This window comes from Temnothorax curvispinosus, unplaced genomic scaffold (assembly GCF_003070985.1).
Source record: "Temnothorax curvispinosus isolate PA1 unplaced genomic scaffold, ASM307098v1 QBEX01000525.1, whole genome shotgun sequence".
In the NCBI taxonomy this organism is placed as follows: Eukaryota; Metazoa; Arthropoda; class Insecta; order Hymenoptera; family Formicidae; genus Temnothorax; species Temnothorax curvispinosus.
The window spans coordinates 2,100,594-2,126,454 of record NW_020210305.1 but is presented as its reverse complement, the minus strand read 5'-3'; the positions used below and the strand labels follow the sequence as shown (position 1 = coordinate 2,126,454).

At 35.4% G+C, this 25,861-nt stretch overlaps 1 protein-coding gene across 1 annotated transcript; it reads left to right on the top strand.

Annotated features, from left to right (window-relative positions):
• The first annotated feature begins 9,613 nt into the window (after positions 1 to 9,613).
• On the top strand, positions 9,614 to 24,995 carry LOC112455727. The gene is made up of 4 exons (XM_025017860.1): positions 9,614 to 9,715; positions 11,009 to 11,144; positions 21,453 to 21,632; positions 23,621 to 24,995. Exons 2-4 carry the CDS (start codon positions 11,009 to 11,011, stop codon positions 24,001 to 24,003), a joined length of 699 nt encoding a protein of 232 aa, XP_024873628.1. The 5' UTR covers positions 9,614 to 9,715; the 3' UTR covers positions 24,004 to 24,995.
• The last annotated feature ends 866 nt before the right edge of the window (positions 24,996 to 25,861 follow it).

The following is a 25,861-nucleotide window of genomic DNA, read 5'->3' as shown; positions in this document are numbered from 1 at the left end:
TGTTAAAATAAATTATGCGCAAAACGTAGTTATTATAGCAAAATTATTGATAACAAAATCTTAATAGATTGTTAATTTAATTTCTAAAATGATCGATGGAATTTATATATGTATATGTATATGCAAGTCCTATATCGATATATGAAAGAGTAACGATAAAGAATGCGGTGTAGATGATTTAACTGGAAATTTTTAAATAATGACGAAATTAATTTTTTTAATTAAAAAGTAGCACATTATACTCTAAATGGCTACGATTTATGGAACGTGAGGAAAGAGGTCTCGCAATGTGTCGGAAAAAACTGTCCGTTGGATCGAAATACGAAACACGACACGTCTGGCTACTTGAATGTGTACAAATTCGAAATCGATAAATCTGAAATCATCCTGATAATATCGTGTGACGCGTGTTCATTATTATTACCACATATCTTTCGCATGATTCACCATCATTGATAAGAAGTCGCGTTAGCAAGATTATTTATACTTTGTTTGTATGATATCTGCTATAAAAATCCTAAATCCATCTGTTGGTTCTTCCATCCTCGGATAAAGTATGATGTTATTTACCTCCTTACATAATTTCACGATAACTTCTCCGCATTCTTTACTAAATGATTCATTAAAGAAAACAGCTAAAATTAAAACAGTTTAAAAAGCAGTATCAAGTGACATTATCTATATATGAGAAGAACAACTTTAATTTATTTCTAGTTTAGCTTGTTAAGCAATATATTCCGCTTTGCGCAACAGCCTTCCTGCACCTTAATAAAACAATTGCGTGCAAACTTTAGCCATTAGCTAATAATTATTGCGGGTGTATGCGTTAGTTCTCAAATTTCGCGATCATAGATAAATGCCCACTTCGAAAGGTCAGGTTTCTATCGGTCATTAGATGGGCTATAGATTAAACAGTAGTGAGACGTCACATGGAAAAGGTTGTACGGGTTGTACATTTCACTAGCGATATATTTGATATTTAGCAGGGTTTGAACCTTAGGGACCATGCGAATATGATCTGCGAATTTAATGGGTGACAGTGTGATTATATTAAGCATCTTTGAAAGATTCACGAAACAACGTTCTATGTCAATAATGATCACTACGAATAATTATATCAAGAATTAAACAATCTTTTTATTATATAATATATGTATATAATATTGAAAAAAATTACTAAATTTTTAATTTTTGTGATGTTTGTATTAAAAAGAAAGAAGTTTTATCGATGATTCATGGCAGTCATAATTTCAAGGTCTAAATATTTGTGATCTAAATCTTTCATATTTTGATGTAAAAATTGGCTTTGATATTTTTATATATTTAAGATTAAATATGAGAAGAGATGAGTTTCTTTTCACTCGCAGCTATTCTTACGTATACGTATAAAATATATCAATAGATTGCCTATCTCTATATCCTTGATGAATTTTGCGCTAATTTACAATAATTTCTCAACCTTAATATAGAAAGGAAACGTGAGAATAATAATGCACAACCACTACTAAATCATTACTATTGGATATAACAATTCTGTGTAGCTGCCTTTGTAGAAACTACTTTTTCAGGTCAATCCGTAGAAAGAATGACGAGAAAGAAGATCATAAAAATATTCTTATCAATCTACACATTTAGAAAATATAAAACTTCACGAGGGAATATCAGCAGGCAACAGTTTCTTCGTTGTGGTTTTCGTAATAATTATTTCTGTCGTCCTTGTTGCATATATGACCAATCTCAATCTCGATACAGAAAGGAAACGCGAGAATAATAGTTCTACCACTACCACTACTAGATTATTACTATTGGATATAATAATTCTGTGTAGCTACTTCTGTAGAAACTACTTTTCCAGGTCGATTCCGTAGAAAGAAGGACAAGAAAAAAGATCATAAAAATATTCTTATCAATCTACACATTTAGAAAATATAAAACTATATAATGAATCTTTTTTATATATAATGAAACCATACATTGTTACATAAAAACTAATTAATTATTACTTAAGCGGTATTTTTTGAATTGTGTGATTATTATTTTTGCCTAATAAAGTCTATGAGGGTACTAGCCAATCTATTTTTTATTTTTGCAATATATTTTTGTAAAAATTATAACACATTCTCTTTTAATTATATGCACATGTTGTAAGTGTAATGTAATTATACAGGTGCTATAAATTTAATAGACGGCAATACTTCTGTGAGAATTAATTAATTTTTATTTTTGTGAAATTGAAATACATGTATATGTAAATTTCAAGGCAAATAAGATAGTAAAAATGTAATTTGGAAGCAAGGTAATGTACGAAAACAAAAACAAATTTACTTTGTAATAATAGTAAGTATTATGAATATAAAACTCTGTCAATCTGTGTGTGAAAAATTTCGTATTTATCGGTAAAGTAAATTAATGGCTTGATTAATTATGAATTCAGTTGTTACATAGAATGTATTTATATCACGATTTATATCTGCCACTTCTTATTTTTATGCAACGATTGCACGCTATGTTAATGAAGAGCAACAGGATGGCAATTCGCGTGGAATTTTGTAAGAATGAAACGGTGAATCTTAACGTAAGCTTTCGTAATAATGCACCGGCAGAACTGTGTTATCGAGATGTACATGATAATTCACACCATTGTCTCGGGACAATGTTTATTGTCTGGGTTCACGATTTTAGGAGCCACGTGCGTGATAACGGTCCAAATAATAACGCCGTTAATTTTACGAAGGAAAATTCATAGAAACAATTATACTTTTATTAGTAGCCATAAGATAAAGCACTGTTCAGCAGCGAGAAACATTATTCATATGACAATCGTGGTACAGTTTTTACGACAGCATACGACGTGGAAAATTGCAACCGTTATTAAGAAAAAGCGATTTTTCCATTCAGTTAACAAGAATGGAGAACGATTATATTTTGCGAGTTTTTTTTATTTTAGCAACTTTTCCAATTATTTTATAAACTTACACACTTCACATGGCATTTTTCCATTAAAAAATCATCGCTTTTCTCGTCAAGGGTTTTGTAATGACTAAACAAGGTTTCGTGTTTTTCGTTCTCGATTTATCAGCGAATAAAAACCTCATTGTCTTCTCCATCTAAAATCGACATCGACGTAAATTAAATGCTTTATTGACAGCGGATTGCGACGTCTGCGATCTTTGTGAAAACCTTGCCAGGCGTTGAAATACTCGATGACGCAGAAGAAAAAGTGATATGGAGACATGCAGCACATTATATTATTTTAATAGCGCCATTTATTTTCCTCGATATTCGCACGTTTAGTTACGATCGGATCTAGACGCGACGCTTATACACGAATGAATCTCGGTATGGAAATCTATTCACATGCGTGTTATATACGCGATTAATCTGGCGATTTATCGGCAAAATCTTCGCCTGATTCGATCACAGATTCATGCGTTGCGAAATTGACTCTTCGAAGAGCAAAATACGCGCGCGAAAGAGAACTATTATTGACCAGACCGGTTTTGTTCAAATGAGATCGAAACGTTATAAATTATCCTTTTACAAATTGTAGTTTTCAGTATTTATATATACTTTGATCAATAATTTTATTATTTTATCTTTTTGTTTATTTTTGATCGACAAGACCTTTTTTCAGGCATTTTTACATTGTCCTGTAGTTTTGCTTGAATACTGCAAGACGACTACCATATTGTAGAACTTTCTTATTTTTTAATTCTGTATTCTTAAATAATTAAAACTTTTTATCTTGGTTCGACATCTCGCCAACGACCGAACGCAATTTGCACTTGCAAGTTATTTTTATACATTTAAGAATGCAAAAATCTGATCGAGCCCCTAGTTTTCTCTCTTTATCTCTTTCTCTCTCTTCTTTCAAGAAACGTTGGCATTTAAATCTGATTTGCCATTCAACCGTGGGATGTTTACATCGGACGGAATTCGTTAAATTTATCGAGTGGGATAAATTTTATGCAAATTATGATCTTAGCTGGATGCGCGCTGCTATTTCCACTTCGGCGGAGGAGTCAAGGTCAGATGTACCTACCGATGAAATTTCCGTCAAAAGTGCGATAAATCTCAAACGGAACTTAGCGCCGGTTTCCGCACACATTTTTTGTTTGCACACGCTATCTACGTATCTACGCATTCGCACGATCTTTCGCAATGATCGCACGTTGCATTGTTCGGTCGGTCGCAAAGCGTTGTGCAAAATTGTCATGCACATGCCTGTGTTTCAGGCCGGGAAAATAAGCGTCCAAATATCAGCAATCAGAAGGCACCGGCTTAATTGCAGTTCGCAATTTTTATTGCACCAACGCGGCGAGCAACTCAAATGACGTGCATTAATTATTACAATTAACTACGTAAGAACGTTGGTTCCAGCGTGCGTCATACGCGTGGATAAACTGTATTGAATTTATCACATCTTGGCCATTTGGCAACGTTAATGCTATTTATATGCGCACGCCTGCATACTAAAAGGCATAAATTTCGAGGAACAAGGCCGTCACCGTCGAAAGGTTGGCGCAGGCATAGGTATTGTACTTAATCTAAATGAAGTACCGACGACATTTAACGATATGAAGGACAAAAACGGATGTTTCTTCTTCACGTGCGTGTGCGAAGCCGCGCGGCCTTTTCAGTCCAACTCGCGTTTCTTGCTTGAAATAAACAGTCGGAGATGCGTGTCGGCTCGTAATTCGAATCTTCGCATTTGTTTGTCATTTTTCGAATGGCACGAAAATAAATAATACTTTTTTCTTATGCGAAGATACAAAATATGGCCCTCGAGACGTCGCAAGAAAATAATAAACTCAGTCAAATTGAAATATTTAATGTTCTTGCTAGTCTCATTTTTTATATATAGATAGTATTAATTTAAAAATCAATTTTTATTGTTAAATAATTTTTTCGTTGCTTATTTCTTGCACACATGACAAATTAAATAATCTTTCCACGCGACAAAAACATATTTGGTTTGCTTCATTTTTCGAAACTTCAGCCTCGTATTCAGAATATTTCGTCTTATTTGCAATTAAATAGTTTAGTTCGACACATTAATTTTAGGAACATCAAAATCGAATCCTTGAATCAAACTTCGAAACCATCGATGGCACCAAGGTCGCCGTTGCTCCCACCATCGCTAATGGACACATTCCATCGTTTGTTATTTTGACTCTGTATCACGCCTTACATAATTTCCTAGCGTCCGAGAAAGTATATCTTTCATTCCTATATTCTACTTCAAGGATGATCCTCAATAATTTGTAATCCATTGGAGATGTCGATGAACCATCGATTCACCATTGAACGTGATTGCTGCAAAAGAGTGTAGCTATATATTAATGTTTGTATAATACATTCTTTACATAAAATATATTTTTAATATTATTATTATTTAATTTAATGTTACATTCGTTTTAATTATCACGAATTTTATCTTTATATATTTTTAGGTTTTTTTCGATAATTATTACGTCCTATTATAGTATTATTTTATTAATTATTAAAAGATTATACAATTAGAAAATGTTATTTATTCCATAATTACTATATTGTTTCTTCACATTCTTAGTTTTTTATATTAAGATATTAATCTTTATTTTTTTTAAATATTTCAACTTTTTTTGAGATGCTTTAAATAAATTATTGTCCAAAAATGTTTTCTATTGTAATGGCTTTGTTAAACCATGTAGTTGCTTCTATTTAACCCAATATGCTAAATAAACAAACTAATATTAAAAGAAATAAATCGAACAGCAGAGTTACATAAGAAAAAAAGAATCTGTTCTTCTTTATTATTATTTATCGTTGCATTTTTTTTACTCTGGAACTGATACTTTTTAAGTTAAATGAAACAACTGCATCCGAATTCGGGCGACGTGATTTTATAACAGAGAGAAATCTCAAGTATTCCGTAAGGTATACATCGTCGACCGACGTCGCGGCTATTACGAGCGCGCTTAACAGGTGTTCGAGAAGTTACCGGAGCTGCAGGCAAAAGTGTTACATCAGCGCGAAGACGATGCGTGATTGTTGTATATATATGTATATATTAGTGCGTACGTATGTGCGTGTATGTATAGGATATGCGTATATACGCAAATCACTCTTACGAATCCTGATTTATTATGGCACGAATCGCAACCAAAGGGTTGTTCGACTGTGCAAGTAAAAAGAATTGAAAGCATGAAGTTATCCAAATATAATTGTTTTACAGTTTTCCAGTGTTCTGGTAGGAAATGACATTATAAAATTGTTATATAATGAAACAATATAATACAATTTTTATATAATGCTATTCCAAATATATCGTAAAGACGATACATAGAAAAAAAGAAAGAGGGAGAGAACATAATGTTCTATAATTCAATCTTTGATATCTTTTGGATGCTCATATTTGCCGCAATATTCGAATGAATACTAAGAAATATTGCCTTTATTTATTCACTATATGTACAGTCCTCATCCTCGAATTCCACATGATATAAAAATATCTGTGATTTTAACGTTCAATGATATATAACAAGATATCGAGGAGCTACGATTATTATGATGATTATCAAGCTACGCATTGACATTAAGTTTAGTCATAGCATAATTATATCAGGGAAGAACCGTGAAGAGGATCATGAATTAAAGTTATTAAAGAATTAATTATGACAATATTTTATAATAATTAATATCTTCTCCGGACAGTTTAGCCTCGAGAAGTGGGAAATACTGTGGACTTTATAAGTGGCCATTTCATGGCCTCATATATGGTATTAAACACACCATAATGCAGCTATGGCGCTTTTGTTACGATCTGCACAAAACTATGTATATCATTGTTGCAATATTTTTTATTGGATATAAGTGGACGTTTATGGATTTGTATAAAAAATGATAATTGTAATTCAATAGAAAATTAATAAACGTTATAAATAAATTAGAGCATTTCTTTACTTTATATGGGGATTAACTAAGATTTATATCGCCTCTGCATTTTGTGCATGCCCATGTCAATTTCCTCCGCAGAGACACTTGCATTTCGTTAGTCTGACACAACCGGAACCTCCTCCACTTTTCCAGCGTGGACCGTGGAAACTCTGAGAATGAAACTCGGGCCTTAACCACGAGTTGCAGCACGGATGACATTGACTAGCCTGTTACCCGTCTACGGCGTCTATGTTACCACTTGGTGAAAGTTGACGAAGCGCATCTTCAAGGTCATCGCCTCCAGGGAATCGTCTCCGCTCGCGAGTGACGTTTTCTGAAATTCGGTGCCACTAAAAGACGTCCACCAATTACAAAATCTAGTACTGCAATCTTTTCGTCAAAACGACTGTGAACGCGATAAAACGCGTATAGATAATATCATACGACGTGCGAAAAGAAGCGGGTGTTGCTTTAATTGCCGGGAATGTTAATTGCTCCATTGTCTGTTTCAATTACTCGATACGAGCAAGTAACAGGTTTTGAGCTCGCGCGCAAAACAATGTCTCGATAATAATTTAATAAGGTGTTTAGCGCGGTTGGTGACTACCGTACAATACACAATGTAGATATCGTCGTTTAATAGAGTGCTCTAGAAAGTGTTATTTATGCTTGGACTACGCTTGTAAAAAATATTGAATGAATACTATCCGCACTAACACTTTTATAATTTAGATTAGTTAACTCCAAGATATTAATAGACACCAAAATTGTGTTTCATATATTTTATTTTAACTCGACTTATATATCAATAAAAATTTAATTTGCGTAAGAATTAAGGTAAGATATTTAACCTTTTTTTAAATTATTGAATTTAGAATACTCTTAATTTTGTTGCAAATTACGACAGTCAATGTTTCTGAGATAGAATTCAATAGAGCTATGTAGTTCTTGAATTATTATGTAAAATAAAATTTGTTATTACAAAAAGTAAAATTATGTATCAATTAAATTATATTGCAATATTTCTTACATATATATAATATGTAGGCAAATAAAGTATATAAGATCATATGAAGAATACCATGTGTTAATTTTTACAATATAAATTCGTATTTAATTATCGACGTGCGTTACGTCTTTATTGTAAATGTAATGTAAATGCCATTAACAATAAACGAATTTAATGATCATACGGTCATTGTTCCATCAAAGAAAGAGAATTCCGTCTCGCCGTGCTCAAAAGACTCTATATTAACATATGAAACGAGCGATACGTGCGGCCGACTATTCGTCATATTTGAATTAAGAGAGACTCAAAGAAATAGAAAGTCTTTTTTATCTACCGTTATTGCGACTATCAACGCGCAATGTGTGCCTGAATTCATGATGACGATAAACACTTCCACGAGTGTCCGAACAAAATACGCTTTCTAGGCCGTGCATTAATTAACACAAGACTTCTAATAAATAGATATAATAGATTTGAGATAAACCGGCAAGAATCCAGTTCAATTGCGCGAAACGTGTCAGAATAGCTAAAGGATATTTCAAGAATGTGACAGATTTTGAAAATTTCCAACCTGGCCTAATTAAGGAGATTTAGATTTGTTAATTTTAGAAAGACATCGTGAAATTATGCTTCAAAGATAAAAACATTTAATAAAATATACTCTTCTTCTTTAATTTCAGATTAATTTTGACAGAAATTTTATATTCAAAGTTTATTTATCAATAAACTCAAACTCATATTAAAACATTAGTCGTTTAGCTTCGTGACATGTGAAAAAAATTAGTTATAAATTGCTGATCGTGTGTAACCAACACATCGTGCCGGTACGATTGTGGGAACAAAAAGTTTACTCCAACTGTTATTAGCTGTTAACTCCAACCTATCCTATCATTAAACGCGTAGAAAAAAATATAGGTGAACATTGATCGATCGCTCGACCGCTTTAAGTTCGATCGGATCGATGCACCGTCGAACAATCTTATCTTTCTCTCTCGATAGAATTGCATTTACAAAATTTACACAGTTATAGGAAAGTCTATATTTTTCTTTTTACACGCGTATATCTTATAATAATTTTTTTATAATTAAGTACACGCAGGTTTTCCACATAATAATATAGATTTTGTTTTTTCTATGTATAAAAACTTGAATTTTATAAACACAGCAATAAATTTTCAATAAACAAAATCAAATGTACGCCTTATATCAAATTATTTAATAACATCAAATTATTTTTTTTATATCTCATAATGATCATTATTCTAAAAACTGTACCTATTATGCACATCGCGAAAATGTAATCATAACTTAATCAAAATTAACGAAGCATCCCGGAGATAATATCTTCGAGTCTTATACAGAATGATGGCGTAAGTTATTCTCGTTACTGTGTCAATCAATTATCGCCTGTCATCCTCTTCCATTAAATCCATCCTTTTAATTCCTGTAAGCGGACCGGATTTGGCTCACAATAAAAGGAAGAGAAAAAAAATGTGAAATCTATCTCTCGTCGCTTGCGAGGGCACACTACCGCCTACTTCTCAAGAATCAATACACGGGATCTCTAACTCTTAATTATCCGAACTAATTATGACTAAGGTCTCGAACGGAACATCTCGCTGGGTCCTTGTAGCGAAGGGTGGGATGAGTCTGCGGCCTGGTGGGGACCATTTCTATATAATCGACGGTGAAGGTGCCTGTCTCTTCATATCCTATCAGTGACCACGTTTCTTTAACCGCCGTCTTCCAAGTCTTATCCATATTTTTCCAAGAGACAAGTGATACAAGGTGAGTGCTGAAATCCGGACGAATTGAAATCTACGATATAATTTCAGTGACTTCAAATTTCGATGCTGCAAAATGAGATAAAAATCTTTATGATCATTTATGATAACAAAAACGCGATATATGCACATATAAATATACAATTAAGGTAAAGTTTACTTTTTCCTCTATCTGCAGCATCGAAAATTGAACTAAACGAAATTTAACTCCTAAAACTTTTAAATCATGCTCGTAATTAAGACTCACTGGACAGCTTTCGGATTTATTTTTTTTTCGGATTTATTTATATGTTATATTTTTTATACTTTTTTGTAATTAGTACATACAATAGAGATTCTCATAAATAGAAATTGCTATTGTTTTGTCATCACAAATGTACCCTAGCGGATTAGAATGTAATAAATTGATTATATGCAAGTGATGTAAAAAGACTTATAAAATTTCGGTGAAAGCAATATCATTTAGAGAAAGAAGGAAAGAGTACATTATATAGCATAATTAATATTAATTACTATTCAATTTGTAAAAATTTACGTATACAAGATAAATTATTATACAAATTGTAGAGAAAATTTCCATTAAAAAATTTTCTACTATCTTCTACAAAATTATTTTGCTTCTAAAATTATTCCAATATAAATTTAATGATATTCGATACTTCTTGATATATTGTTTTTCAACTTGCCGGAGAAATTTTCAATCGATGTCGATATGATTTGACGGATCACATAACGAATGAATAATTAACGTACTGACGTCCATGCATAAAAAAATCGACTTCGTTAGACGAGACACTCCCTAAGAGAAACTTCTGCCTGATGGAAAGGAACTGTATGTGTCGGTGAAATGAAATCGCGTACCTGTATGTCAACCCCATTACGTACGAAACTCTCACCGACTGTCGCAGAGTGGTCGATGAAATTGCGATATCTGAATCGATATTTTAATAACTTGATCCTGGAGATCCCCATTAACATATAAAAATCGCCTGACGATTTGCCTACAGATCTTTTATGTTACTCATATAAGGTATACTCACTGTTTACTCGTTTCTATGTATTATCTTTCAATCATGACACATAATTTTTACTCCTAAGAAAAATATTTTATATAATCTGAAAAAGGTATATATTATCAATTACATTATTCGAGATATGCATTAATTAAAGTTATACAACAAACATTTATTATTTTTATTGTAAAAAAAATGTACGAAAATTATCGCAAATTGCAAAATTAAGTGATTTATCTTGCTTTATTATCTGTAATAATATTCTTTCTATTATTCTGTGATAGATGATGCTGGTGCCGCTGGCCGTAGTGCTCCTCGCGGCGTTCGCCAACGCCGAGCCGGCGATCAATGAAGCTCGACCGCACAGTAACCGACCTGGAAGATTCTTGTCTCTTCCGATACCGCAAAAGTGCGCAAATCGTAAGTACCTTCCGGTATTAACGCTTCAATCATCACTCACCCCATGCGGGCAGTAGTGCATAGTGCATTGCGAGGGGAAAAATTTAGCCCAATTTTTATATTTAACTCGATTTTGCATTGTCTGCACTGAGAAAAAAAAATCGTAGATTCAAAGAAATATTATTTGATTCAACTAAATGCAGCGGTCACGGGCTGTCAAGCTAACATTTGTTAATTCAAAAAATATTATATTTAAATAGATTCAGAATTTCTTGATATTACTCACGTACATTTGATTTAAATATATTAATATTTGCATTAAACAAATCACTACAACTAAACGAGTTTTGTCAAATTTACAACATTTTTTTCTCAGTGTGTGAATTCGAGACATCACAGGATTAGTAAATTTACCTATCGCCTATTATATTGTGCAAGTTAAGCTGGAAACATCAATCAAATAGATCGATAATCCATCCAGATAATTATTATTACGATCTGCGATAACATAACGTAATTTATTATACACGCGCAAGATCTATAGAGTACTTTTGTGTCTAGACTGTTGGTAGATTGTCACTTGCGCAATTTATTTGACAAGATTTAATAAGTTTAGCTCGTCGCTCGTTTCGTAATAAGGAGGGACGGCCGTTTTATGACATCTTACAATAGTAGAATAATAGATACAGGAGCGAATCGTTAAACGGTCTAATTACGCGTACAAGCACTGCCTAACCGAGTTTTCACGGTGGATGGAAAAACTCGGCGTTGTGACACGGTGATGTGCATCGCTCACGAAACCGGCCCGAGCCTGCCTCGATTAGATCACCCGCGCGTAAAACGCCCGTAAAACAAGAAACGCAGCGGACTTTCATCGTTGTTCAGCTCGCAGAAGGGGCAATCGTGCGTCTCGGGCGCGCGGCACCGTCGTGCCGTCTCTCAAAGGAATCGAGGTTACAATGCTGATACACGCTAAGAAGGCGGCAGGGGAAGGGAAGGCCCCTCGCGCAATTTCACGAGCTACGAGTTTACTTTTAAAAGCAGACGAGCCTCTCTCGACTCTTGTGTAAGCACGCGCTCCGGGTATTCACTTTTGATCGCCGCGAGTAGGTGGTACCGGCTTGCGGCGTCCACTTGTTACCACCAACAGGTTCCCGATAATACTGCATCTCGCGAACTTTCCTGGCGATTCTTTATCTTGTCCGATGTACACTTTCTCGACGCCACTTGATCAAATAGCCAGTTCGTGCCTCAACGATTCACTTATTGCAAAAATCGACTTAATTTCCAGAACTTTGTCAAAACGAATATATTTCGTTAGCTTATAACGTGTAATATATTTGTATTCTAATAATAAAAAAGATAAAGTCTTATATCATAACAAAATAATGAGTATAAAATTATTAAGTCGCATTGTTTTGTAAAAGGAAAAAGAAAAAGATATGGACAATGTATCTCTAATATCTATCCTTGAATAATATTGTATCACTTTAATGTCTTCTCAATGCAATAAATATCTACTACGTTTCTGCTACCGAATGATTGCGACAATCGTTTGCTTTCTACTCGTTTAAGTAGCAATCTCCTCGACTAATGGTATTCCGATCCAGTCTTGCGGCCTATAGTTCACAAAATGACCGTTTGTGTAACGCAATACTAAGCATCACTGAATTAGCATTGCCTTCGGTCAGACAATTTCCGCAAGGATGTCTCAACATTGTTATACGCGTCAGATTAATTCAGTAAGATCTTCGTTAATGACGTCATAGCAAGGACATCGAGGGTTATTCAAATGGTAATATTCTCGCCTATCTCTCGCGAGTTATTAATACCATCGGTCTATAGCCAGAAAATGTTAGCTCATCGCAGCTAATACTGGTTTCAAAAAACTGATTAACATCAACATCAGTCATGATTCTCTATTCCTCTTGTAGATCATATTGGCTATCGATATAAGTAGAAAAAAGACGATGCTAAAAAGTCACGCTAACGACCTTGATTGACTATAGCTACGATCAGTAATTTGTCGTATCTTCCTGTATTATATAACCACTCTTGTAACGCGTATAAAAAGAAAGAAAGTTTACTTCATTAGCGCGAGACGACGTCAGTGCCAGCAAAGATTATCGAGAGAAAACGGCTGTTTGGATTGCCAACGCGCTAAAAGATTGTCTCTTGCAACCGAGAAGAACGAAACAAGTAGAATATGCAGGAATATGTAGAGCAACGCGTTCGCGCGAGTCAAAGTGCAAAGCGCGGGGACAGGGAGAGATACGGAATTTCCAAATGGTCGCATTTCCACGGTATTTAATAACGTGAGAGGCACGAGTAGGCCGTGGGAGTGAATCGGCTTTGCCGCAATGGTGCAACGTAATGATGTTCGGATACGACCACAATCACCTAACAACCTAATGATTGCATGCTCGCTCCCCTGGAATGCCCGATCGCAGGCAGGATGGCAAGATAGAGTTTGCCGCGACTAAGTCAATAGTAATCAGGTGTATAGCGTGATCCTCGCGCGCTCGCGCCGAGAAAAAGTATGTAATAAGCGTGTCAATGCAGGTGCACGCGCGTCGAAGAATGTGCAGAAACACAATACCGATACAAACCCTTAGTTTGCGCCGCGCGGCGAAAAAAGAATGCGAAAACGCTTAAGTACACGCGCAATGTTGTGGTGCATATGAAATTTACGATGATATTTCTAAAGATTCTATGAGAAGTGAGCTGTAGAATTAATTTTATGCCGTGTCAAAAGTACGCATAAAAAACTGCAGAAAGATTCAACATATAAGTATGAGCAATAGTTTTAATCTGCATTCGCATCATCACGTAGGACTTGCACCACTATTTCATTCGGTCTCCGGCTCATATGTCCATCTATATCGGATGTGGATCTCGATGTGTCAAATCTTTTCGTCGGATCTCTCCAATTAATATAAAGGATTAACGAAGCGCATTGTGATTTAATTTTTCTAAACTTACGGGAATACCGTGCGGCCGTTATAGTATATACAATCGAACACGTAATGTGTGCGTGCGTGTCTTATACTCTTAAAGCAAGCGGTAATGACACGCTTGTTGAGTAATACATGTGAACAAGTATCGGCCGTGGATATTATATAATACCCATCGGCCTATTAAACCGGTGTCCGACGGTGCTATTACGGTGAAGATACGCGATTAAGTGTCCGCATGCTTTACCACATTACTCTCGCGCGTATTGTAATTACAGTCGCGGCTGTTGGATGCGGTAATTTTATACAATTTTCAAATTTTCCTGTCGAGCCTAGCGCGAAGTGAAAATCTGCCTTGTGCGTCAAATCACCGATACGTGTGGTCTGTAAAGTATTGTAATATATTGCTATGTATAAAGAGAAAAAAATGTAAAGATAGGCTTGCGAGCTATACTTATTCCTTGATCTCTTGTTAACACGCGATGTAATAGTGCGCGTATGATCTTTGATAGCAATCTGCCACTTATAAGATAGCTTTTTGTTTTACACGTTAAATGTAGAATATTAACCTCGAAATATTACATGCAATGATCAGATATATCAATACACACATAATTAGTGATTGAATAAATAATAACTGTAATACATAATTATTAAAATAAAAATAATATAATTAATTAAATAGAAACTTCACGTTCGACTTGTAACGACGACTTCACCCAATTATGGACGATTTCACGATGGACTCAAAAGCGTGATAAGGACATCCGATAATTTCGCAAGTTCGGAGTGAAAAAAAATTGAGGCAGACAATCGCGCGTAGGGTTAATCGACGTATTATGCCGCCGTTAATCACAATTGCGCAACGCGACTGACGCCGAATAAAAGACCGTCGCTAACAAATCGCCGTTAAATCGCCTTATGACAGTGCGGCTGACCGATCAGCTGTTGCAATCTTACTCGTCGTGAGGTTGACTGACTGACAACTCTACAAAAGGCCGGCGCTACATCGCCACGAAAATGTCAGGAACTGCTTGTGAAATCGGACAACAACGGAGATTATCCCTCCGCGTGTCGCTTACACATGTAATGGTCAAGCACGATTCGTATAAAAATGTATTTTCATAATATGATATTGCTACAAGCATTTTATACATCAGAACAATTTTTACGTGATAATTTTTATTGAATAGAAAAATATAGTCGTTTTCGATTAATTTTATCCGCATACTTTGGGACAGTTGTAAGGATTTACATAACTATCGCGTGAAACATAATTTACTACAATATAATTAAAAAAAAAGAGATATTACTTTTTTATTTTAATTGAGTCTCCATATACTGTCTTTGGAAAAAATATTGGATTTGCATTAAGCATATTTTTTGGTAAAATGTATAAGTTTTGACATATGCGAAATAAGCTTTTCTAATTGTCATTGCTGGAGAGAATATTACCGGGTAATAATCGTCAGTTTCTTTTCGTGAATATCAAGGATTGATCGCTTTGCGATAAACCGAAAGAGAAGAGCATGGGGAAAACCGTTATCCCCATACGAGACAAGCCGTGCCGGGACCCATTGACCCGTCGTGCAAAGAGAAAAAGTTTCACCTTCGCCAGGCAGCTCGTGCGGAGAGCCACGGAGAGTTTCCTTTTCCTTCGCCTCCGTGCTTGAACGTTGTTTATTCACGACTCGCCGTCGACCCACTGATCTCGTTCGCGAATGAGAAACTGACTCCCGTCGAAAATTCACTCGTGGAGCAGGATTCAATTAGGGAACAGTTTAATTGTGTTATTATAATTAATTGATTATTTGTTTATCGCTAAAACACAAATGCGATAATAAATAATGGAATTGATTACGCTTAATATTAACTAATGTTAGAATTGGATTTAGAATGGCCGTAGACATAATAATTTTTGTTGCCTAGTCATAGATATTAATTAAATCCTTAATTCAATAACGGGTATTAAATCAATAATTTATCATAGCCTCATGTCGCTATGTATATCTCGTGTCACTACATTTTGTAAAACTCAATTTTCAGATTAAACGTTTTAAATTTTGATATCATTATGTATCATTATATTCATATTTTACTATTCTTATAAAAACAGTAAGAAAAAAATGCAAGAATTTTTTTTCCTTCAAAGAAATTGCACTTTCGAACGTTTACCTATTTTTATCATGACGTGATGCGCCTCATCGAGGATGACGCGTCATTTCCAAGAGCCTGCGAGTCTCGCCACTCGTGGATTTCACACGCGGAGAAAAAACGCACACGATTGGTATCCGCTTGCGTGACAATTAGCAGAGATCGGCTGCGATTGTAGCAACATCCGCATTTTACGAGAGAAGCTCGCTCATTAATGTACACGTTTATTATGTCGCTCATTAAGCGACGCACTCGTCTAATAGATTGTTTCTGTTATGGGAAGTAATGTCAATTAAACGCCGATACTTTTGTCCGAAGAGCCGATTTGTTCGTCGAGATTAAAACGATATTCCGATGGTAATGCCGGAAGTGAATCGTGCTGTCGAAATGCCTCGAAATACATTGAAGCCGCACTGATGTCACGTTACTAAATCAGCTTTCTCTCCAACCTAAATGGATGGAGTGTATGGTCAAGAAATATATATTTCGTCGTAAAAAATAACATAGTTTGCTCTTACAGTTTAAGCTGCAAATCGCCGCTGCTGAATGCTAAGTGACTTCGATGAATCAGTATAGTGTGATCGATAAATCTTAACTTAATATTTCAAAGCAGTTGTAGTTGCAGTTATTGCATGTAGCAAAAGTTCTAATAAAACGTTATATTTGCTCTTCTGCATGTTTTCAATAAATTGACAATTTATATTAAAGACTTAAAAAGATTTTTATATAATTTTTGTATGAGAAAAGTTTAAGTAAATAATTCAATGTTATGTTGCTGTAAAAACAAAAGATTTGATTCTAAACTTTTTCGAGTTTTGTATTTTCGTTAATTTGTTATCAAGCTGATGCATGAATGTATTGTTTAATTATTATTAGTATCGCGTTAGAATCTGCGCTATGAACCTTGGTGAGCAACAGCTCGCACGATTAAAAGCGATTACTGTCGCGAGTTCCTTGACACAAACGTGTGAGACGCGCCAGGGGCATAAATGTTTAATCGATGCTGACATAACGATCGTAAATTGCGATTGTCCGACAAGAGGCGAACGTTTTTTTCGTTCGATGCACGCGGATGCACCGTTGTCTTTGCATGCGAGCAAAGGAAAAGAAATCCGCCACGTTTAATGATGATATAATCACGCACAGTCATCTTCTGTGTACTTACCGTTTCTCTTAATAATACGCATTTAATATTATACACGTTAACTTTCGCATGATAATGAAACACGTGACATTTGTATAAACCTGAATCTAAAATTTCTATAATTATGCACAAAAGAAGAAAAAGTATATTATTATATTTCTTACATTAGACTATTATATGCTGGACACACCCTAATTAATTAATTTCATTTTGAGTTTACTTCTTATAACGCAAAACTTATTTTTAGATTTAAATTTTATTCTTATGAACATGAAACTAATTATTTCCACGATATTATAGAATATTTAAGCATTAGCGTATGTATCGATCTATATTTTATCACACTGACGACACGCACAGGTAAGCGATCGTATTGATGCAACACGTCACAAGATTCAATGGAAATTATCGATCTAAACGAGGGCAGCCACATAATGACACACGACAGTGCAAACGCATGTAGTATGTTTTATAATATTTACGTGTCGATTTCCGGTTAATGCAGTCGAGATCATAACTCGTGTCAGTTCCACACGTGGTGGCTCGCCTCTCCATTTAACACATTGAACTCACCTCACGTGACTCCGATCAATACAGAAGCGTAAATTACTCTCTAAATACAACGGCTGCAACATCGCGATAAACTCTTACCTATACGCAGTGTTTTTCGTTTTATTTATAAATATATTACTACTGGGGCTGGTCGAATATTACTCCTGTGAGATAGTCTTTAAAGTGTCAAGCATCTATCCATTAATCAAGAGTAACGCGACATGTTGTTATATTTTACGATTATTTAATAGAGCTCTTAATATTCACGAGGCGGCAGAAATCACGTTCCCGTCATCAATTTTCTTAAAAAACTATCATCGACACCGATAGCTGTTCATATTTCAGTGCCGGCAGCCGGGGTTCCATTATCGATACTGAAATACAACGATTTATCTATTATTAGTCGCAGAAATGAAGATATACGCGACATGACTGATATTATGGTCATAAAAGAGAAAGATATTTCTAATTTAAATAAATTTGCTTATGAAAATCATTTAACATTTTTATTTCATAATGTTTCTAACTTTTAAATTTAAAGAACTATTAAATGACTATTGGGTATTTTTAAGCAATATTCACGCACAATATAAAACAGGGGGAATCGCTAATCAGAGTGCTCGTATTACGAAACATTCGATTCGATTCAAGTCCCATGCATCAAACGCCATGAGCGAACAGAATGACGCGACTGGGATATAAAATCCTTATCTTCCACAGACGCGAAGTCTTCGTTAAATTTATACCGACAACGGGAATCACGACTTTGTCCTATGTCGTAAATCCTGACAGACAGTCTTTCTTCTTCCTCGATACGCGCAACATAATCGCCTTTGCACGGCGAAGTCTCGAATTGAGCGTCTGAATAGCTGACACGACTCGTCCGCGGAGAAACTTTGTTCAAAGACATTCCAATTAAAACTTAAGCTATTGCCTTTTCCGGCAAAAAGTAATCGCGTTATCCTTTATTTATTTATTTATTATTTTATCAGAAACAGCAACAGCAATAAACGTCTCAAAATGTAATTATTAAAAATCGATATTTATTCGCAAGACTGTTTAAACTATTACCACGTCAGTACAGCTGTAACCACAGTCGTTTTACCTACGCAAGAAACAAGATATCTGGAGCTATTTATTCTTCTGTCCAGTGCTATTCCATTCACAAATGGACACCGAAGCTTCGAAAACGATTGCGGGGCCGGCCGTTTATTAAATTATAATGGTACAAGAAAGATATAAAAAATAGCAGTTGCCTGTAAAATTGCCATTGGCATTATCAACCTTTGACATTAGCATGTTCAATCCCTCACGAATACCAGGCGAAATCATCAATTGGCTGAAGACGTACGTGGGCAAGGACGTGCGAGCAGTAAAATGTAAAAGGGCGTAGATAGTTGGAGATACAGTCGGCTCGTCGTTCCTCGTTTTATTCAAATTTGATGGCTATCTCTTACATCACGCACATATAACATCATGTAATAAATTTTAATTAACATAGTGCCGTTGCCGCCGCGCGCCGCCAAGTTGCCAAAAATAAAGATACCGCGCAAATCCAGTCGTTTTAATTAGCATTAAATATAAATTATATATATACATATACTCGTATATTATTCGTTTCTCTGAATCATAGAAGAAACATCGTTTTATATTATAATATGTGTCCATTATAATATGTATTTTGAAATGTTTTCTAAACATACAATTTTGTATAGTGATTTCGTAAATAATTATTCTTCTTTATTATACATATATATATATATTTTTTAAGGTATTCTGTCGTTTATTAAAATATTTTTTGATGGAATGGACTGCATATTGAGATTTTTAGTCTCTTCAAATTTTCGAGAATTCTGTTTGAACCTTCTGTCATTCGAAACATATTTGAAAATATATGCCTTTCAGATATTTAAGATCGCGTAAAATCGCGCGATGTTGGCGCCTGTAATAACGGCGAGATATGGGTTACGTATGTCACAACGAATGGAAAAGCAATTCGAAAAATCGGTTCGAAGAAATCGAAGGGAAGGCCGAGAAGAGGATGAAGAAAACAGTGAAAATGCACGGCGAGAGAATCGCACGTGCAGCGGAATATAAAACGTTATATCATAGCGAGTGAACGAGAGAGAAAGAGAGAAAGAGAGAGAAAAAAAGAGATGCTCCTTGTAACGCAGCCCAATGATACGTATGCACGTATACGTTTCGTAATGCGGCGTTAGGCGCTCATAATGAGACACACGTCGTAAATCGTCGACGGGGAGAGGCATACCTGCATAAATACCGGGAAAAAGTGTAAGACTGTTGACATTTAAAGCGGATGATAATGATGCGCTGCCGCTGTGCCGCTGCCGATTACAGATTCCCTGCCCGCGGAATAAAACAACGTGGTTAGCTTTAGCGGTCCCGGCCGGGACGCTCGGCGAAACGGTGTGTCCGTGCCTGGTAGCGTGTAGCGTTTAGTGGAAAACGCGCCGAGAACTCTCCGAGAGCATTACGAAATATTAAGTGAGAAATAGCGGACCGCGTCGACGCGACAGCAACGTATAAGACAAATGCTACACATGAAATCGTGGGAAGTCTTTTAATTGAATTAGTAAACATTTTTTCAGCATTACTCAAGTAAAAGACATTACGTCGTATCTCGTCTGTCAGTTTGTGCTGAATTTATGAAAAGTACACTCTCCTATAAATTGCGTTTCTTATTATGCGCGTCGCATATTCTGAAACCAATATTGATCGAGAAATATATTCCCTGTTTATTGTTTTGATTAATATCCCTTTCTAACATTTACGCATCCCTATACGCGTAATGTATGTCTACGGTCTCCCTGAAAAAACTTGAGACAAACAAGTTTCGTTTTTTATTCATTACACAAAATGTAATTTACACTGTATACGTGATGACGCTAATAAACGTACGTGGATTAAAATACGGGATATATAATGAAAAAATTATTTGATATGTACGTTATTATGCGCGCTTGGTGAGATTATTTAAGTACAGTGGGACGTTGATAGTTGATGAGGAACTGAAAAGAACGTTTTTCTGCAAGGATCTTTCGACCTTTCAAGTGGACAAGACTGTTTCTTTACGGTCAAGTGGTGGCGGCCGACTTTAGCCAGACACATTCTTGATCGCGGGAAGCATAGATCTACGGATTACCCTATCGCAACCACTGTTTGACCCCTGAACTATCAACCACCGGTTAAATCGAGAGATCTGTTAACAGGAAAGAAAGGCGTGATTGCGATGTTTGATATAATCGTCGATTTACCATTCTTTCTGCGGAGCCTCGAGTGACACCTCCATGAATAATGCGATGATAATAGGGAAGCTAATACTCTTCACATTTATAGACACGATACAACGCTACTTCAGTTTCTTATCCAACTCTCGAATCTCTCGCCTTCTGTTGGAAACAGAAATAATGTATAATGTGCTTGAATTAACAGTAATTTAACAAAAGTGTAAGTTACGGGAATAGAGTATTAAATTGTGGTTTTATATAATAAAATATTTTACAGGGCCAAAGCAGTTTAACTTCCGAGGGCACAACTATTTCTACAGCGGGCACGTGCCAGCTCATGCCAATCAGAAGGTGGACTGGTTAGACGCTAGAAACATTTGCAGGGAGTACTGCATGGATCTCATTTCGATAGAAACCCAAGAAGAAAATAATATGGTCTTTAGGCTCATCCAGCAGAGTAAGTACTTTATCTCGCGACCGTCGGGCTCTCATGAAACGTGCCGACACGTACTTGCGCGTCGCTCCTTTATGAATCATTCTTACTGTTCCACATTGTAAATTAGAGATCAATGCATGATCGAAGGACAAAATAGCAAAACGGCTCCATTTCTGTTCATGAAAAAAGAAAAACGCGGCGCGAGGTCATATTTGTAGTTGAAATAATTTTAATAAGCACAACCCCGCCGAAAGAAAAATCTTTACTCGCGATAAAACAATTTCTTAGACTTATACACATTGCTTTACACATTAGATCGGTTGGATCTATTATAATCGAGAATAGTTTACGTATTAAATATTTTGATGTGCATTCGTATTTAAAAATTACATAATTATTTAAATTTGACCTATAAACGCCTAGTAGAGTATCGTCTACGAAGTAGAGTTACATCCCTCGATCGTTAGCAAACACGAAACATCGCTTTCAGTTCCTCTTATTTCACTTATAATTTATTAGTGCATCGCAGCACGACACGCACGAGTAGGGAAGTACGAATTCTCAAGTTTGTTCGAATCGAGAAGAGTAAATCCAACTCGCGTCCCTTTGACAGTATGGATACTTAGAAAGTTTTCACACGGCATACAACCGTAATGGTGACTCTGGTAGCGAGTCATAAATATCGACACCGACACAGCGATTTACCACGACAACTTTCATCCACGCGATAATCATTCGGCAGTATTTCGAAACAAGCGGCCCGACGTGGAACATCACTGCGCGTTCGATTCGGATGATTAACGACGATGCTTCCCCCTTACCCTCTCATTCTCTTCATTACGACCTTTCGGGCTACAGCGCGATGCGTTTAAGCGTAAGAACCGAAAGTGCAATTATAACCGGATTATATCTTACTCACAATTTAACTGCTTTTACTTTTGTTAGTATCTTGCTTCTTTTCCGTTTTTCTTTAGCATTAGAAACTATGTTGAACTTGAATGATTGTGCAAGTTGTGATAAATAATTGCCGATATAGCTAGTCGTTAAAAATGTATTTCTTTTTTATTTTATAATTCGATTTGGGAAAAAAAAAACGATTAAAAGTTTATCTGACGACGCAAGCAATTTAATTTGCTATTTCAATGATTAAAACCGAAATAATTAATCAAAGAATGAATTCATCGATGACCCAGGAAAATTAAACCGCAATGCCAATCATGATCGCATGAATTGGAAATTGAATAAGCAGTAGATCACCCGCGAATTAATACAAATTGCCGGAACATTTGTCGGATTTCACTGTCGCTTCTAACCGCAATTATCATAATCGTGATGATACCTGTTCATCACGAGCGATATTCATCACGAAGAGGAATCGTGGAAGGCGAGTCGGTGAGTGTAACGACAGTTTTCAAGGTAATGCGGGGGTCTTGAAGTGGGTTGAGGCTATAGAGACTCTCGTCTTTTTATATAACAGCATCGCGCGCGCGGTGCATGAATCTTTTTGCAATCCGGCGAAAGTATAAGATGGTACCGAATTGATTTCGCTCGGGAATACTACGTGACTAGTCTTCTCGTTTAATTACACGCTGGAAGGACTTTTCATACCCACAGTCCGCACACTGAACTACCGTGTTTAAAGCGATTTCTCTGTAATCATCGTGATTCGATAAGAAATTATAAGTCAGCGTCCGTTGGTTGTGCCTAAAAATGCTTCTTCTCTTTCTTGACGTTATTCATCAGTTTCGTTTCCTATATAGTATAGTAAAAGTTGTCGCGAAAGTGTGTACTTAAGTTTGAGTTTTACATTTAATAATCATGTAGCCATTTATTAAATCGTTTAAAGCTAATTTCGATTACACAAAATTTCTCGGGATTATATACTTTCGGGAATAAATAAAATATCTAATTTAACGGCTGCTAAACCTGTGACAGAAATATTTTCAGCCTTTTTTTTGGGGGGGGGGGACGAGCAATCGATTTAACACAAAATCTATTTTTTTTCTCAGACGACGTTCCTTACATCTGGACGTCCGGACGTCTCTGCGACTTCAAGGGCTGCGAGAATCGACGTGACCTCGAGCCCAAGGCCCTGTACGGCTGGTTCTGGTCGGCGAATCGCGAGAAGATGGCACCCACCAACCAGGCGCCGAACGGCTGGGGTTTCAATCCGTGGTCGCAGACCGGCCACAAGAAGGTCAGGCAGCCGGACAATGCCGAGTATGACATCAACGGCACCAACGAGTCCTGCCTGTCCGTCCTGAACAACGTTTACAATGACGGCATCGCCTGGCACGATGTTGCGTGTTACCATGAGAAACCGTTTGTCTGCGAGGACTCTGAGGAGTTGCTCAACTACGTGGCCAGCACCAACCGCGGTATTCGCCTCTAAAGCGATCGCGGTCAGCCGACACCTACGTGGTGATCATGCGATCGTCCATCAGCGTCATATCAGCACTTTCCTTCTATACTTCCCGTCGCGGAGCCGACGAGACACGTGCCGAATAGGGACGCGGCAATTTCCACGTGGCGATTCTTGGTTCTTGGATGATCACGGAGAATCTTTTACAATCGTGTTAGATATGACATAAAAAAAAACTTCGCGTGATTCTTTCGTAATTAAAGTAAAATTATAATTTATATATAATAACGATCTTTTTTATAATTATATTTTATAATAAAGTATTGTAATGTAGTGTATAGTGTTTTCGATCGAGTGTCATCCGAAATAAAAACTCGCTAGAATTATAATTTTATTGTCTAAAGTCTTTTTTTTTTATTAATTCACACATCACTGCCGACATCCTGTATGAATTTCCATGATGTGATCATCGGAGAATCATTTATACGAGATTTTCTAAAAAGTAAAATTAGAAAAAGCAATTTGTCGGATATCACGCGCTTGTATAAAATATCAGTAATTCGTTTAATTTACATCCTATTCTAATCATTTTAATGAATTTTAAAAACGCGATATTAAAAATGTCAAACAGAAGCGAAAGTGTAGAATTAATAAAATGTGCGAGTAATTTTTTATTGTATAGCGACTAATTCAATCTAAACTTATTCGGTACTGTGACTTTAATATGAATTGCTCCATTTGAATAAAAATAAACGTATTTATTACTGCAATTGTACTTGTGAAAGTTTGTAGTATGAAAAAAATGTATTTTGCTAGATTATTGAACAAACGTGTCTCGTCACTGCGCTCTTTCTGCACTCATCGTATCGAAGAAACTCAACAATAATTTTATACTTTGTTTAATTTGTAATCACAGTATCCGCTGAAGAGAGTAATTAATTGTGTACATGTATTTATTGATATAAATTTGGCTGGCAGTCTCTGTACATTTATGAATAAACGTTAATCTTATGTAAATTATATACATTATTAATTAGTATTAAATCCTATATATTATTCAATCTACGTACATAATCCTACAAAAATATTACAATAAGAAATTATCTTTTAAAATTATATAATTAATTAAAAACAATTCTTTTATTAAAATATAAAATACAGTAAAAAATTATTTAAAACCTTAACTTGATTTAAAAAGTTAATTCCTGAAATCTTTACAGTTTAAGTAATCTTTAGTTTTAACTATATAATTAATACTAATAATTTTGCATGTTTCTAAGTAGATATAAGTGATTTAGATATAGTGTGCATGTCTCCTTATTTATTTATATTCTCAACAAACTAAAGTAACCTAATTATATCCTTAGATACTAGATAGCTCGGGTACCTCGGGGTTGCCAATCCCGTACTCACAGATGTGAGCCCCTGAGGATTGTACCATCACAGCAGATCATAAAGTCTCACTTTACCTGGCGCTGGAAGTAAATTCCGTCTCGTCGATAAGAAATCTTTGTATGATCAATTAACGCTTTAAATAAAATCGAATTATCCTGCCACAAATATAAAACATACTTATAAAACATAATATCCAATAATAATAAATCATAAAATAAATATTGTTATAAAATAATAGTAATACATTATAAAATAAATATATTGTAAATTAATTGTCCAAATTTAAGCAGAGTAATGCAAATTTCCATACGACATTAATAATATCTTGTCGATGATTATACGTATGTGATTATAGTCTTTTTCATAATATGTATAAATAAAAGAAAGAAATAACAAAATTTCAATTTTTTAAAATTGAAATGCTTGAATTGCTCATGATTTGTTTTCACTTTGTTTTTAATTATATATACTCTGTCGATTTTTAAGAATTTGG

Excerpts from the sequence above, each read along its gene's own strand:
- LOC112455727 (XM_025017860.1), top strand. The coding sequence starts at position 11,009 with ATGATGCTGGTGCCGCTGGCCGTAGTGCTCCTCGCGGCGTTCGCCAAC. Across the intron at positions 11,145-21,452 it reads ACCGCAAAAGTGCGCAAATC|GGCCAAAGCAGTTTAACTTC; the intron begins GTAAGTACCTTC and ends AATATTTTACAG. Across the intron at positions 21,633-23,620 it reads CTTTAGGCTCATCCAGCAGA|ACGACGTTCCTTACATCTGG; the intron begins GTAAGTACTTTA and ends TTTTTTTCTCAG.